General features: G+C 46.9%; 1 protein-coding gene across 2 annotated transcripts; it reads right to left on the bottom strand.

Annotated features, from left to right (window-relative positions):
* Positions 1 to 6: 6 nt before the first annotated feature.
* On the bottom strand, positions 7 to 13,777 carry LOC129839046 (mucin-2-like). Of its 2 annotated transcripts, XM_055906309.1 has the most exons (14): positions 13,449 to 13,777; positions 13,176 to 13,263; positions 13,010 to 13,069; positions 12,573 to 12,756; positions 11,734 to 12,364; positions 7,036 to 7,556; positions 5,068 to 6,926; positions 4,799 to 4,951; positions 3,690 to 3,772; positions 3,350 to 3,499; positions 3,136 to 3,252; positions 2,675 to 2,762; positions 1,471 to 1,622; positions 7 to 1,355 (listed from the first exon to the last, which is right to left on the bottom strand). In XM_055906309.1, the coding sequence occupies exons 2-14, from the start codon at positions 13,221 to 13,223 to the stop codon at positions 1,145 to 1,147; spliced, it is 4,257 nt and encodes a 1,418-aa protein (XP_055762284.1). In that variant the 5' UTR covers positions 13,224 to 13,263; positions 13,449 to 13,777; the 3' UTR covers positions 7 to 1,144. The 2 variants fall into 2 exon arrangements, with proteins under 2 accessions (XP_055762284.1, XP_055762285.1); XM_055906310.1 differs by lacking the exons at positions 7 to 1,355; positions 1,471 to 1,622; positions 2,675 to 2,762; positions 3,136 to 3,252; positions 3,690 to 3,772 and having other exon boundaries at positions 3,358 to 3,499.
* Positions 13,778 to 14,115: the final 338 nt, after the last annotated feature.

The raw sequence follows: 14,115 nt of genomic DNA, 5'->3' as shown, positions 1-14,115 counted from the left end.
ATATGTAGGTACATATGGAACAGACTAAGGAACCAGACAGTTGAACCACGTCATTTGGATGTGGTAGAATGTGATTCAGAAGAATCAGAATCAAAATGTGATTCAGCACCAGAGAGGTCACGGTTGCAGGTGTTTACTACAAAGCAAGATCAATGTGTTATCCAGCTAACTTGCCTAAACATTCTGAAATAACTTGTTTTATAGAAATATATAAAGTGCATGGTATAATAAAACAAACAAAAACACATATCTAAGTTTAGCTTTCTTAATGAACCAGAAAATCAATAGTTATTTCTGGTTGCTTATCAAAGTTAGAGCGCAAACTCATTGATCCTGCTATGTAGTATTCCCTTCTGGGCTGCATTCAGCAGGACACGTTGGACAACCTTCAGATAGAAATGTGTTTGGTAGAACAAACATGACTCTCTGGCATGTATAACAGTAGTTCAGAGTGGTCTATAGTGGTCTGTAGTTGTTCAGAGTGGTCTATAGTGGTCTGTAGTTGTTCAGAGTGGTCTATAGTGGTCTGTAGTTGTTCAGAGTGGTCTATAGTGGTCTCTAGTAGTTCAGAGTGGTCTATAGTTGTTCAGAGTGGTCTATAGTGGTCTGTAGTTGTTCAGAGTGGTCTATAGTGGTCTGTAGTTGTTCAGAGTGGTCTATAGTGGATGAGTGGTCTATTGTGGTCTGTAGTTGTTCAGAGTGGTCTATAGTGGTCTCTAGTAGTTCAGAGTGGTCTGTAGTTGTTCAGAGTGGTCTATAGTAGTTCAGAGTGGTCTATAGTGGTCTGTAGTTGTTCAGAGTGGTCTATAGTGGTTCAGAGTGGTCTATAGTGGTTCAGAGTGGTCTATAGTGGTCTCTAGTAGTTCAGAGTGGTCTATAGTTGTCTCTAGTAGTTCAGAGTGGTCTGTAGTTGTTCAGAGTGTTCTATAGTGGTCTGTAGTTGTTCAGAGTGGTCTATAGTAGATCAGAGTGGTCTGTAGTAGATCAGAGTGGTCTGTAGTAGATCAGAGTGGTCTGTAGTAGATCAGAGTGGTCTGTAGTAGATCAGAGTGGTCTGTAGTAGATCAGAGTGGTCTGTAGTAGATCAGAGTGGTCTGTAGTAGATCAGAGTGGTCTGTAGTAGATCAGAGTGGTCTGTAGTAGATCAGAGTGGTCTGTAGCTGTGTAAGCAGACGTCTCCATTGAGGTGTGCCGTCAGGACAGTTCCCTGCGCCCCCCAACGGGCGAGCTGACACCCCAGCTCTGGGAACCAGACCCCCTGCTGGCCCTGACGCCCCCCAAGCTGCCACACACACACGGAGCCGGACCGGAAAACCCCAACCACACTGGAGCCATGGACATCAACCTCCACCAGCCTAGGGAGAGAACACACACACACACAGAATAAAACACACACCCACAAACGACAGAGAGGTTAACACACAATTCCCTCTTCCTGCCAACTCTCCCTTTCCTCCTCCCCCCTCTCACCTCCCAGTGCAGGCTTTGGGGAGGCCTAGTCTGGTTGCCAGGGCGACGGTGCCAGTCAGAGGGTTGGTGGCGACCAGCGAGAACAGAGCCCCTCCCTCTTCCTCCTCCACAGCACACAGGGACGGGTGTTGCAACAGGACAAACAGCACCCCCTGTAGGACGAATGGGGACATGACAAATCAAAATTCATTCAAATAGAAAAATCAAAAATCAAAAAAAGAAACAACCAATAAAACAGGACAACATCATGACTATACATACCATCACTATATCTACAAAGGTACCCCCGCACATTGACTCGGTACCGGTTCCCCCTGTATATAGCCTCGTTATTGTTATGTAAATGTGCCGCTTTACTTTTTGATTGATTAGTTTGTTTTTTTGACCTTTAGTTTATTTAGTAAATAATTTATTAACTATTTCTTGAACAGCATTATTGGTTAAGGGCTTGTAAGTAAGCATTTCACGGTAAGGTCTACACACCTGTTGTATTCGGCATATGTCACAAATACAATTTGAGTTACACATTGACTGTCTCAATTCTCTGTACTCTCACAATACACTTGTTCACTTCCCTTCATGGATTTAGAAGGAAAGTAGTGGACACTCCCTCTTACCCATGGATGGGTTATGGACAGTAATGCTTTTAAAAAATGTGTGTGGGAGAGAGTGCACATAGAGAAAGGGCAGAGAATTGGGTGGTTTGGTACGCAGACACTGGGAGGTTTCGTAGGACGGAGTGGGACATGACAACATCATCACTATTCAGTCAAGGTGGGTGGAGGCTGTTGGTTAGACATGGGGAATTACATGGTGAGAATACACACACAACGATCAGAAATTCTCCCATGTCCTGTAGGTTCTCTCACACATTATAGTAGGAACGAACACACTCTTTCTGGTACAGATACTACACACACACACACTAAATACACACACACACACACACTAAATACACACACACACACACACTAAATACACACACACACACAGTAAATACACACACTAAATACACACACTAAATACACACACACACACTAAATACACACACACACACAGTAAATACACACACACACACAGTAAATACACACACACACACTAAACACACACACACACACACACTAAACACACACACACTAAACACTAAACACACACACACTAAACACACACACACTAAACACACACACTAAATACACACACTCACGCAGAGGGAGTATCCTCGGAGGCAGGTCGTATCCGTGAAACCATCTCCCAGAGTGATGCTCCGCAGCAGCTGCCCCGTCGCCACGTTCCTGACAAACACACACACACACACACACACAGTTAACGGAGAAGATTCTCATTCAACTGTAAACAGGTTTGAGAAGTCATTTAGCAGATGCTCTTATCCAGAGAGAGACTTACAGTCAGTGCATTCCACTAAGATAGGTGAGACAAGCACATATTACAGTCATTGGAAGTTAAAGCGTTCCTCGATAATGCAGCTGTCTACAAAACCAGTGCAAGTGTCTTTGAAAACCTTTCAATTAGAGCATCCTGGTGCCGGGGACCTAAAGGGGTGTTTTTGCTCTAGAACTACACCACTTATTAAAATAACCTCAAGGCTGCCCCCGTTTAGGACCCCAGCACCAGGAAGCACTGAATTATCTACATTCTCTTGCTCACCACAGAACAACATGTCCGCCGTGGGTTGAGCCAATCAGAGCGTCAGTCTGTCCCTCCACCGCCGCCACGGTCCGCACGCGCTCAGTAGGACAGACCAAAGACAGGCAGGCCTGCAGCCTGAGAGAGGTCAGAGAGACAGAAACACAGACATAGAGTTCACACACACAGCATTAACCATGCCAGACGAGAGAAGACCCTGGTCACCCGTGGTTACCTGCCATCCTGTGTGAGTGTGTAGACCTGCAGCGGGGTTGTGGCTACAGAGTAGGAGGAGCTAACAAGCCTTCGGTTGGACATGCCCAACACCATCTGGACCTCCCCCTCACACAGCACCGCCTGGGACAGACTGGAGCAGCACAGTACCCTACACACACAGAGACACATGTGCACAGACACACATATTAATAGAAACATTTACAGACGCATGAACACAGAGACAAGCAAAGAAGAGGGAGAGAGAGGAGAAAGAAGAACAGGGAAGAAAAAGAGGGATGGGGGAGTGGTAGCAGTATGTGTGTGTGTGTGTGTGTGTGAGGGGGGGGGGGGGGTAGTACCTGGCCTCTCTGATTTCCAGATGGCCCAGAGTCACACACAGAAGCCCAGGAGCGTCCGGCACAGGAAACACTGACATCACTGACTTAAACACACACACACACACACACACACACATTAAATACACACACACATACAACGTACACTCACTGGACGGTTTATTAGGTACACCCATCTAGTATCGGTCGGGCCCCCCATTGCCTCCAGAACAGCCTGAATTCTTCCGGGTATTCTACAAGGTGTGGGAGACGTTCCACAGGGATGTTGGTCCATGCTGATGTGATGTCATCACGCAGTTTCTGCTGATTGGATGGCGGTACATTCATGCTACCAACATCCCGTTACATCTCATCCCACAGATGCTCTATAGGGTTGAGGTCTGGGGACTGACCAGGCCACTCAAGTAAACTGAACTCGCTGTCATGTTCCAGGCGACGTTTTTCCACTCCTCTTGTCCAGTGTTGGTGACGGCGTGCCCACTGGAGCCTCTTCTTCTTGTTTTTAGCTGATAGGAGTGGAACCCGGTGTGGTCGTCTGCTGCAATAGCCAATCAATGACAAGGATCCACGAGTTGTGTGTTCTGAGATGCCGTCCTGCGCCGTTATTTGTCTGTTTGTGACTCGCCTGTTAGCTTGCACGATTCTTGTCACTCTCCTACTCATTCAAGGGTTTTTCTTTATCTGTACTATTTTCTACATTGTAGAATAATAGTGAAGACATCAAAACTATGAAATAACACATATGGAATCATGTAGTAACCAAAAAAAGGGTAAACAAACAAAAGAGAGAATGCTAAGAGTGTGCAAAGCTGTCATTAAGGCAAAGGGTTGATACTTTGAAGAATCTCAGAATCTCTTTTTTTATATTTAACACTTTTTTGGTTACTAGATGATTCCATATGTGTTATGCCGTAGTTTTGATGTCTTCACTAAAGAAAGAAAAACTCTTGAATGAGTAGGAGTCCAAACCTTTGACTGGTACACACACACACACACAGTATTTAACACAGTTGTTACACACACTCATTAAACACAGAAACAGCCATAAACAATATAAAAGTCAGTTGTTACACACACACACACACACATTAAGACACACAACACATAGTTACTTCTATGAAGGTCCAGGTGTGCAGTCGTCTCCAGTGTGGGGGGTTGGTCTGACCCCAAACACACACCTCCCACTCTCCTGCAACCGCTACACATACACCTACTGACAGCCACGACACACAGCACACATCCACCAGGCTGCCTCCTGCAGGGGCCTACACACACACACACACACACATACCATTATTATTACACACACAGACATTCTCTGAAGTGAGTTGTGACATGGATGTTGAAATACACAACAATGGCTTGACATCACAGTATTGACCTTCAGTGTGTGAGAGAGCTTTAAGACACCCTCCTCTGTCATCCCTTCCCTCCTCTTCTCCTCTTTCTTCCTCCATGCTCTCTCCTCCTCTCCCTCTCCTCTCTCCTCGGTGGCCTGTCTGGTTGAGTGGAGAGAGGGAGCTGGCTGGCGAAGAAGCTGGGTAGGGGGCGATGGAGAGGGTGTATTTGGGGTTGGAGGGAGAGACTGAGGCAGTAGTAGAGGAGTGGGAGGGAGCAAAAGTTGGGGCAGGGAATCAACCAGGCTGGGGTGGCAGAGAGCGAGGGAGGGAGGGGAGGAGGAGAGCGGGATGGCTGGAGAGGGGCAGGGAGAGAGGGAGGGAGGAGAGAGGGCTTGGGTGGAGGGACTAGAGGGGAAGGGGAGGGTCAGGGTGGGGGGGCAGGGAGAGCAGGAGAGGGGGAGGGGCAGAGTGGGGGGGAAGGGAGGGCAGGAGAGGGGCAGAGAGGAGGGGCAGGGAGGGCAGGAGAGGGGCAGAGAAGAGGGGCAGGGAGGGCAGGAGAGGATGTGAGTCACCGCCTCTAAAGAACGTAATGGGGGGCTGTCAGGGAGGGAGAGGGGTATGTTGGGGTTAGTGGTCAAGGGGTTAGGGCTCATCCCTAAGGAAGGTAAGGGGGGACTGGAGGAGAGGGGAAGGGAGTGGGTGTGTCCGTGACGGGTGTGGCTGGTTAGGGAGGGGCTAAGGAGGAGCAGGGAGGGGCTGGGGGGGACAGCACACCCTGCATCTGTCTCCGTCCGGAGGGAAGGGCACTCAGTAATGCACACGGAAGGACATTTGGTTAGGCACTCGACAGAGAACTCCGTAGGGCACGGAGAAAGGCACTTAGTCTTTGTGTGGAAGGACGGACACTCGGGAGGGCACTCGGTCACTGTTTCAGTTTGAAGGGAAGGGCACTCAGTAGTGAGTCGGCCTGTCTGCTGGTCTACTGAAGGAAAGTCTATAGACTGGCATACTAAAACGGTAAGCTGATGGCCTATAAGCTGGTCAACAGGATGGTCTGTAGACTGATGGCCTATAGGCTGGTCTACGGGGTGGTCTGTAGACTGATGGCCAGTATGCTGGTCTACAGGGTTGTCTGTAGACTGATGGCCTATAGGCTGGTCTACGGGGTGGTCTGTAGACTGATGGCCAGTAGGCTGGTCTACAGGGTTGTCTGTAGACTGATGGCCAGTAGGCTGGTCTACAAGGTGGTCTGTAAACTGATGGCCAGTAGGCTGGTCTACAAGATGGTCTGTAGACTGATGGCCAGTAGGCTGGTCTACAAGGTGGTCTGTAGACTGATGGCCAGTAGGCTGGTCTACAAGGTGGTCTATAGACTGATGGCCAGTAGGCTGGTCTACATGGTGGTCTGTAGATTGATGGCCAGTAGGCTGGTCTACAAGGTGGTCTGTAAACTGGCAAACTGAATGGAGGTCTGTAGAATGGTCTAGTGAGTCTGTAGACTGCTGGCCTATAGGGTGGTCTATAAGATGCTGGCCTATAGATATGTCTATAGACTGTTCTACCGGAGTGACGCAGTCTGTGATAGGAGGGGTGAGGCTGAGAGGGAGGGGCTCAGGCGTAGGCGCTTGAGATGTCTGACCGCCTGTGTCGCCGTGGAGACCGTGGACCGAGCCTCTGCTGCGGCGACGACGCATGTTGTAAGGTGAGAAGGATTCCAGTTCTGGGACGGCAACGGCAGACGAGGCGCGAAGCTTCTGGAGCTTTAGCTGTCCGAACTGGTCGTCGGGGAGATGGAAATCCCGGAGGTCAAAGGTTGAGATGACGCGGCCCAGACTCCCAGGGTGCACTGCTGGTCCTCCAGGGGAGAGGGAGGAGGGCAGGAGGAGAGACCACACACTCTCTACACACACACACACAGAACACGAGTGAAAGGATGAAAATGTTAGTTGATAATTGAAGTCACAGTGAAACGTAACAGCCTTCAGATACACCACACGGCTCAGTCCCACCTTTGCTCTGCTTTGATGTGTGAATGAGGGGAGAGACACAGCTCCTTCTGAAGATGGGATAAAGCTGTTCCTCCACACCTCCAGAAAGAGGCCAGCGCTCCAGACATCCACCCCCAGGGAGAGGCTGTGAGGCTGGGCTAATAGCGGCCGGGGTCTGGGTGTTGTCTGGGCCTGGTGCTGGAGGATCCGAGTCCAAACTTAGAGAGCGGCCCAGTCTCGGCTTCCTTCCTCTCCTCCTCCGGCCTCTGATAGGCCGAACACTGCAGGCTCTGGAAGGTAAACGCTCACTCTGATTGGCCCCTGACTCAGCGGTAAGCATCTGATTGGCTGATGGCTCCTCGACCGGTGTGCGATTGGTCGGTGAGTTTGAGGTCAGTTGACTTGAGCACTGGCGGTGATTGGAGGGTTGTGCTAGTGAGTCGGAGTGTGAAGTTGAGAGTGAGTGTGTGTCAGACATCTGGCCCCTGCTCCTTCTGTGGCGCCCCCTGTTGAGTTGGTTCAGAATGACGGCCTGCAGGTCTCTGAAAGTAGCATTAACAAAACACCTTACATTAGATTTGTGAACCACAGACGAGACGGAGCAGGCTCACATTCAAATTACTGACACGGCGATTTGTTGATGGAAAACGCTAAATGATGGAATTTCACGTGGACGAATGGTTATGCATCCCTCCAATAGAGTTCCAGACACTTAAAGAATCTTTACCAAGGCGCATTTGAATCTGTTCTGGTGGCCACAAAGCTTTATGTTGGCGTTTCCTTGATTTTACCTATAATACAATGCATTCATCAAGTATTCAGACGTTACAGAGTTGAAACGGTATGAACATTTCATATCACGATTACAGTGACCAAAATGATCACAGTTATCAGTATTGTCAATGTTATCAGTATTATTTGTATTGTCAGTATTATCGCGGTTATCAGTATTATGGCGGTGTTGTTAAGATGTGCTGGAAATGTTCAAAAAGTACTGTTACACTGAAATAATTTCAACAAGTTTTATACTGAAAACCAACAAATACAATTAGCAACACTATGCACTTTTAAAAATAATATCATTAACATTAAAGATGGCGCCATGCACTAAGTTTCCTTAGTGCAGGTTTTAATGAACACAACCTTAAGTAAGCAAATCAAATGTCCATATAAAAGCATCACAAGTAAAGCAATGTGCATGTAAGAACAATACAACCATATGTAAACAAATCCAACGTGAAGGTGATGACATTAAAATAACACAATATGTAAACAAATCAAATGAACAACACTGATTGTATGTCCGTTCTCTCCTTCATAAAGAAATAAGGTGCTGCTGGCCTAACATCCTGTATGTATGTTCTCTCCTTCATAAAGAAACAAGGTGCTGCTGGCCTAACATCCTGTATGTATGTTCTCTCCTTCATAAAAAAACAAGGTGCTGCTGGCCTAACATCCTGTATGTATGTTCTCTCCTTCATAAAGAAATAAGGTGCTGCTGGCCTAACATCCTGTATGTATGTTCTCTCCTTCATAAAGAAACAAGGTGCTGCTGGCCTAACATCCTGTATGTCTGTTCTCTCCTTCATAAAGAAACAAGGTGCTGCTGGCCTAACATCCTGTATGTATGTTCTCTCCTTCATAAAGAAACAAGGTGCTGCTGGTCTAACATCCTGTATGTCTGTTCTCTCCTTCATATAGAAACAAGGTGCTGCTGGTCTAACATCCTGTATGTATGTTCTCTCCTTCATAAAGAAACAAGGTGCTGCTGGCCTAACATCCTGTATGTATGTTCTCTCCTTCATAAAGAAACAAGGTGCTCCTGGTCTGGTACTGGTACTCCCTATATATAGATGCACAGTGATCTGGTACTGGTACTCCCTGTATATAGATGCACAGTGATCTGGTACTGGTACTCCCTGTATATAGATGCACAGTGATCTGGTACTGGTACTCCCTGTATATAGATGCACAGTGATCTGGTACTGGTACTCCCTGTATATAGATGCACAGTGATCTGGTACTGGTACTCCCTGTATATAGATGCACAGTGATCTGGTACTGGTACTCCCTGTATATAGATGCACAGTGATCTGGTACTGGTACTCCCTGTATATAGATGCACAGTGATCTGGTCCTGTACTCCCTGTATATAGCTGCACAGTGATCTGGTCCTGTACTCCTTGTATATAGCTGCACAGTGATCTGGTCCTGTACTCCTTGTATATAGATGCACAGTGATCTGGTACTGGTACTCCCTGTATATAGATGCACAGTGATCTGGTACTCCCTGTATATAGCTGCACAGTGATCTGGTACTGGTACTCCTGTATATAGATGCACAGTGATCTGGTACTCCCTGTATATAGCTGCACAATGATCTGGTACTGGTACTCCCTGTATATAGCTGCACAGTGATCTGGTACTGGTACTCCCTGTATATAGCTCCACATTTGATCTGGTACTGGTACTCCCTGTATATAGATGCACAGTGATCTGGTATTGGTACTCCCTGTATATAGATGCACAGTGATCTGGTACTGGTACTCCCTCTATATAGATGCACAATGATCTGGTACTGTACTCCTGTATATAGATGCAGTGATCTGGTCCTGTACTCCCTGTATATAGATGCACAGTGATCTGGTACTGGTACTCCCTGTATATAGATGCACAGTGATCTGGTACTGGTACTCCCTGTATATAGATGCACAGTGATCTGGTACTCCCTGTATATAGCTGCACAGTGATCTGGTCCTGTACATAGATGCACAGTGATCTGGTCCTGTACTCCTTGTATATAGCTGCACAGTGATCTGGTCCTGTACTCCTGTATATAGATGCACAGTGATCTGGTACTCCCTGTATATAGATGCACAGTGATCTGGTACTGCCTGTATATAGCTGCATAGTGATCTGGTACTGTACTCCTGTATATAGATCCACATTGATCTGGTACTTCCTGTATATAGCTCCACATTGATCTGGTACTGGTACTTCCTGTATATAGCTGCACATTGATCTGGTACTGGTACTCCCTGTATATAGATGCACAGTGATCTGGTACTCCCTGTATATAGATGCACAGTGATCTGGTACTCCCTGTATATAGATGCACAGTGATCTGGTACTCCCTGTATATAGCTGCACAGTGATCTGGTACTGTACTCCTGTATATAGCTGCACAGTGATCTGGTCCTGTACTCCTGTATATAGATGCACAGTGATCTGGTACTGGTACTCCCTGTATATAGCTCCACATTGATCTGGTACTCCCTGTATATACCTCCACATTGATCTGGTACTCCCTGTATATAGCTCCACATTGATCTGGTACTGGTACTCCCTGTATATAGCTGCTCATTGATCTGGTACTGGTACTCCCTGTATATAGATGCACAGTGATCTGGTACTGTACTCCTGTATATAGCTGCACAGTGATCTGGTCCTGTACTCCTGTATATAGCTGCACATTGATCTGGTACTGGTACTCCCTGTATATAGATGCACAGTGATCTGGTACTCCCTGTATATAGATGCACAGTGATCTGGTACTCCCTGTATATAGATGCACAGTGATCTGGTACTGGTACTCCCTGTATATAGATGCAGTGATCTGGTCCTGGTACTCCCTGTATATAGATGCACAGTGATCTGGTCCTGTACTCCCAGTATATAGATGCACAGTGATCTGGTACTGGTACTCCCTCTATATAGATGCACAATGATCTGGTACTCCCAGTATATAGATGCAGTGATCTGGTACTAGTACTCCCAGTATATAGATGCACAGTGATCTGGTACTGGTACTCCCAGTATATAGATGCACAGTGATCTGGTCCTGGTACTCCCTGTATATAGATGCACAGTGATCTGGTCCTGTACTCCCAGTATATAGATGCACAGTGATCTGGTACTGGTACTCCCTCTATATAGATGCACAATGATCTGGTACTCCCAGTATATAGATGCAGTGATCTGGTACTGGTACTCCCTGTATATAGATGCACAGTGATCTGGTACTGGTACTCCCAGTATATAGATGCACAGTGATCTGGTACTGGTACTCCCTCTATATAGATGCACAATGATCTGGTACTCCCAGTATATAGATGCAGTGATCTGGTACTGGTACTCCCTGTATATAGCTGCACAGTGATCTGGTCTTGTACTCCTGGTATATAGCTGCACAGTGATCTGGTACTGGTACTCCCTGTATATAGATGCAGTGATCTGGTAATCCCTGTATATAGATGCACAGTGATCTGGTCCTGTACTCCCTGTATATAGATGCAGTGATCTGGCACTCCCTGTATATAGATGCACAGTGATCTGGTCCTGTACTCCCGGTATATAGCTTAATTCTTCTGTATTTTATTCCTTGTGTTACTATTTGTATTTTTCTTATCTTATTATTTTTAACTGTGCATCATTGGGAAGGGCTTTCAAACTTTTATTTGATTATTGGTCTAAAAGGAGCTAAAACAGCCAATTTCATCATGAAATGGTTTGTGATACAAATGTAAAAAGCATATCAAACATCCTTCCTCCCAATTAAATCTATTCGTCCCACCCTGGCGTGGAATCACCCAAGCAACCTGCGGATCTGAGACGAAGGCATGCTTCGCCGTCTTGTGGTTCTGAAGTAGTACTCCACAATAGAATAGAGTACAATACAATCAAGTATAACAACAACAGATATTAAAGGAGACCACTAACCTGTGGCTCTGTGAAGAGGCCATGCGTCTCGTGGTTCTGATGTAGTATTCTACAGGGAACGGCAGACCTTCCACCAGAGTGCACGAGTCCAGGACCCCCCCAGTGTTACACAACCCAACAGCCCCTAACACAGAGACTCCCACAGCTCCTGAATCACCACCCTCTTCTCTCTCATGCTCTCCATCTCTCCTCAGGTTCACCCCTTCCTTCTCCATCTCCTTCTGTCCATATGTCCTCTGTTCTTTTCTCTCCTCTCCATCTCTCTGTTTCAGTGCCTCTTTATCTGGAGTGTCCCTCTCATTCTCCTCCCTCTCACCCTCCTTCTCTTCCTCCATATTTCTCTTCTCTCCGTCCTCTTCTTTATCTGTCCGTGCGTCCAGCTCCAGCCCATCCTCGCTGGTCTCCGTGTCGTACATCCCCCCTGCCCCCTCGCCGCCCTGGACCCTCCCCGTCCGCTCCCAGCGCAACCGGCTTCTCCGTGACCTTAGCCGGAGGGAGTGGCTTCGTCTGTGAGGGTTAAGGTCAGGTGTCCGAGGGCAAGAGTCATCGACGGGGAGGAGGAAGCGGATGGACGGACTCCTCCGCCTGGGGTTCTCAGATTCCACTGGACACGATGCCGCCATAGTCGAGTCTGCACACATACACACACACTACAACGTCATTTCCAATACACATTACAACCTGGATATAACCTGAACACACACACTACGTAATTTCCAACACACATTACAACCTGAAAACACACACTACAACCTTAATAATATAATAGCGGTAAGCTCAAATATGCTAACGTCACATTTTTTTTTACAGCACTTAGTTTCTAATACGGGCAGACTGACCTCCAGCGGGGCCTGGTGGTGAGGCCGAACCTGGGGCTGTCCTAGCAGGGCTACCAGGGGAGAGGGAGGGTAGAGCTGGGTTGGGAAAGGTGCTGGCTGGGACTGGGTCTGTCTGGTCCTGGAGGTTCTGCTCAGAGATCCGACTCCTCACATGCTTCCGCACGGCATCTGACCGCTCAGCTCGCTGTGTGTGTGTGTGTGTATAGAGGGATAATGTACATCAATGTTGTCAAACATGTGCATAAGGTGAATGCACCAATTTGTAAGTCGCTCTGGATAAGAGCGTCTGCTAAATGACTTAAATGTAAATGTAATGTGCAGTACTACACAACGCAGATATCATTCATGATTGTGGTGCTTACTACACACACTACTAACCCACCAGTGCATACACCCACCACACACCTGCTACCGCCTTTACACAACATATCTCTCACCTGTAATCTCTGAACTGTCCTGGAGTACTCCCTCTGTAGCAGGGCCAGTTTCCGCCTCAACTGGGGAGGGACACACACACACTTATCATGCTACTTGAGAAGGAAGGTAGGCCTAGCTACATGACCGCTTACACAGGGCCCTACTATATGTAAACATTACACCTACCTCCTCCTTGTCATCGCAATGGAGCACGCGCTCCAAATTATCCTCCATTCTTGTCACGCGATCCTAACGGTCACCTTTTGACAGTTAGCTAAAACACAAGAGAGGTTTTCAAATAAAAACCTGTAGATTTAGCAAGTGAACAAGAATCTTAGCTAGCGCTAGCTGACAAACTAGCTAGTTAGCTAACTAGTTTTAGCTGACAAACTACTGCAACGTTAACTACCTCACATTTTCAGAATAGTAGCTAGTAGCTAATTATTTGATAACACGTACCATTCAAAGCCATTTGTTTCTGTATTTATCGGCGTCAATATGCTAGCTAATCACGTTTTTTGTGGGGGCAGGAAGGATTCCAATCCAGTCGCTGTTTTTTCTGGTTTAATCAATGAACAAAGCAGACCAGGCCCAGCTGCTATCGCATTGGTGTCTACGGGAGCGCCACCCTGTTAAGCAGACCGTAAATTGATATTTTTTTTAAACGGCCTTAGTGAACTCTTTATTTATCCACCATTTTTGTCCAAACTCTCCCGCGACTTCACGGTCCAGACAAGACCAATGGATAACCGAAAATGCAACAGCCGGGTGACTGCTTCTCAGGAAGGCTGGCGAGGGTGGAGTATATCTTCTCCTTCTTTGGTATCATGGCGTTCACACATTTTGTTTGTGCATGCCGCCACCTACTGTTCGATAGTGTGTGTTCAATCACGTTACATTTGTGATACAAACAGAGGAAGAAAAAAATTGGCCACCAACTAACCCGACACCTGTATACCACAGATGAGGCTGGTGAGAGGAGCTATAGGAGGACGGGCTCATAGTAACGGCTGGAATGGAATAAATGGGACGTTATCAAACATATAGAAACCACAGCTTGTTTGAATACTACACAATGAGTACATACTATTAGTTAATTTTAGTATACTGTAAATGAACGGTAGCC

This window comes from Salvelinus fontinalis, chromosome 40 (genome assembly GCF_029448725.1).
Source record: "Salvelinus fontinalis isolate EN_2023a chromosome 40, ASM2944872v1, whole genome shotgun sequence".
Classification (NCBI taxonomy): Eukaryota; Metazoa; Chordata; class Actinopteri; order Salmoniformes; family Salmonidae; genus Salvelinus; species Salvelinus fontinalis.
The sequence above is the reverse complement of the archived record's forward strand: the minus strand, read 5'-3'. Positions and strand labels throughout refer to the sequence as shown.

Bases quoted from the DNA above. Each gene is read 5' to 3' on its own strand.
- LOC129839046 (XM_055906309.1), bottom strand. From the start codon at position 13,223: ATGGAGGATAATTTGGAGCGCGTGCTCCATTGCGATGACAAGGAGGAG. The intron at 6,927-7,035 runs GTGGGACTGAGC...GTGTGTGTGTAG, and splicing joins CACATCAAAGCAGAGCAAAG to AGAGTGTGTGGTCTCTCCTC. The intron at 2,763-3,135 runs GTGAGCAAGAGA...TGTGTTTGTCAG, and splicing joins GGCGGACATGTTGTTCTGTG to GAACGTGGCGACGGGGCAGC.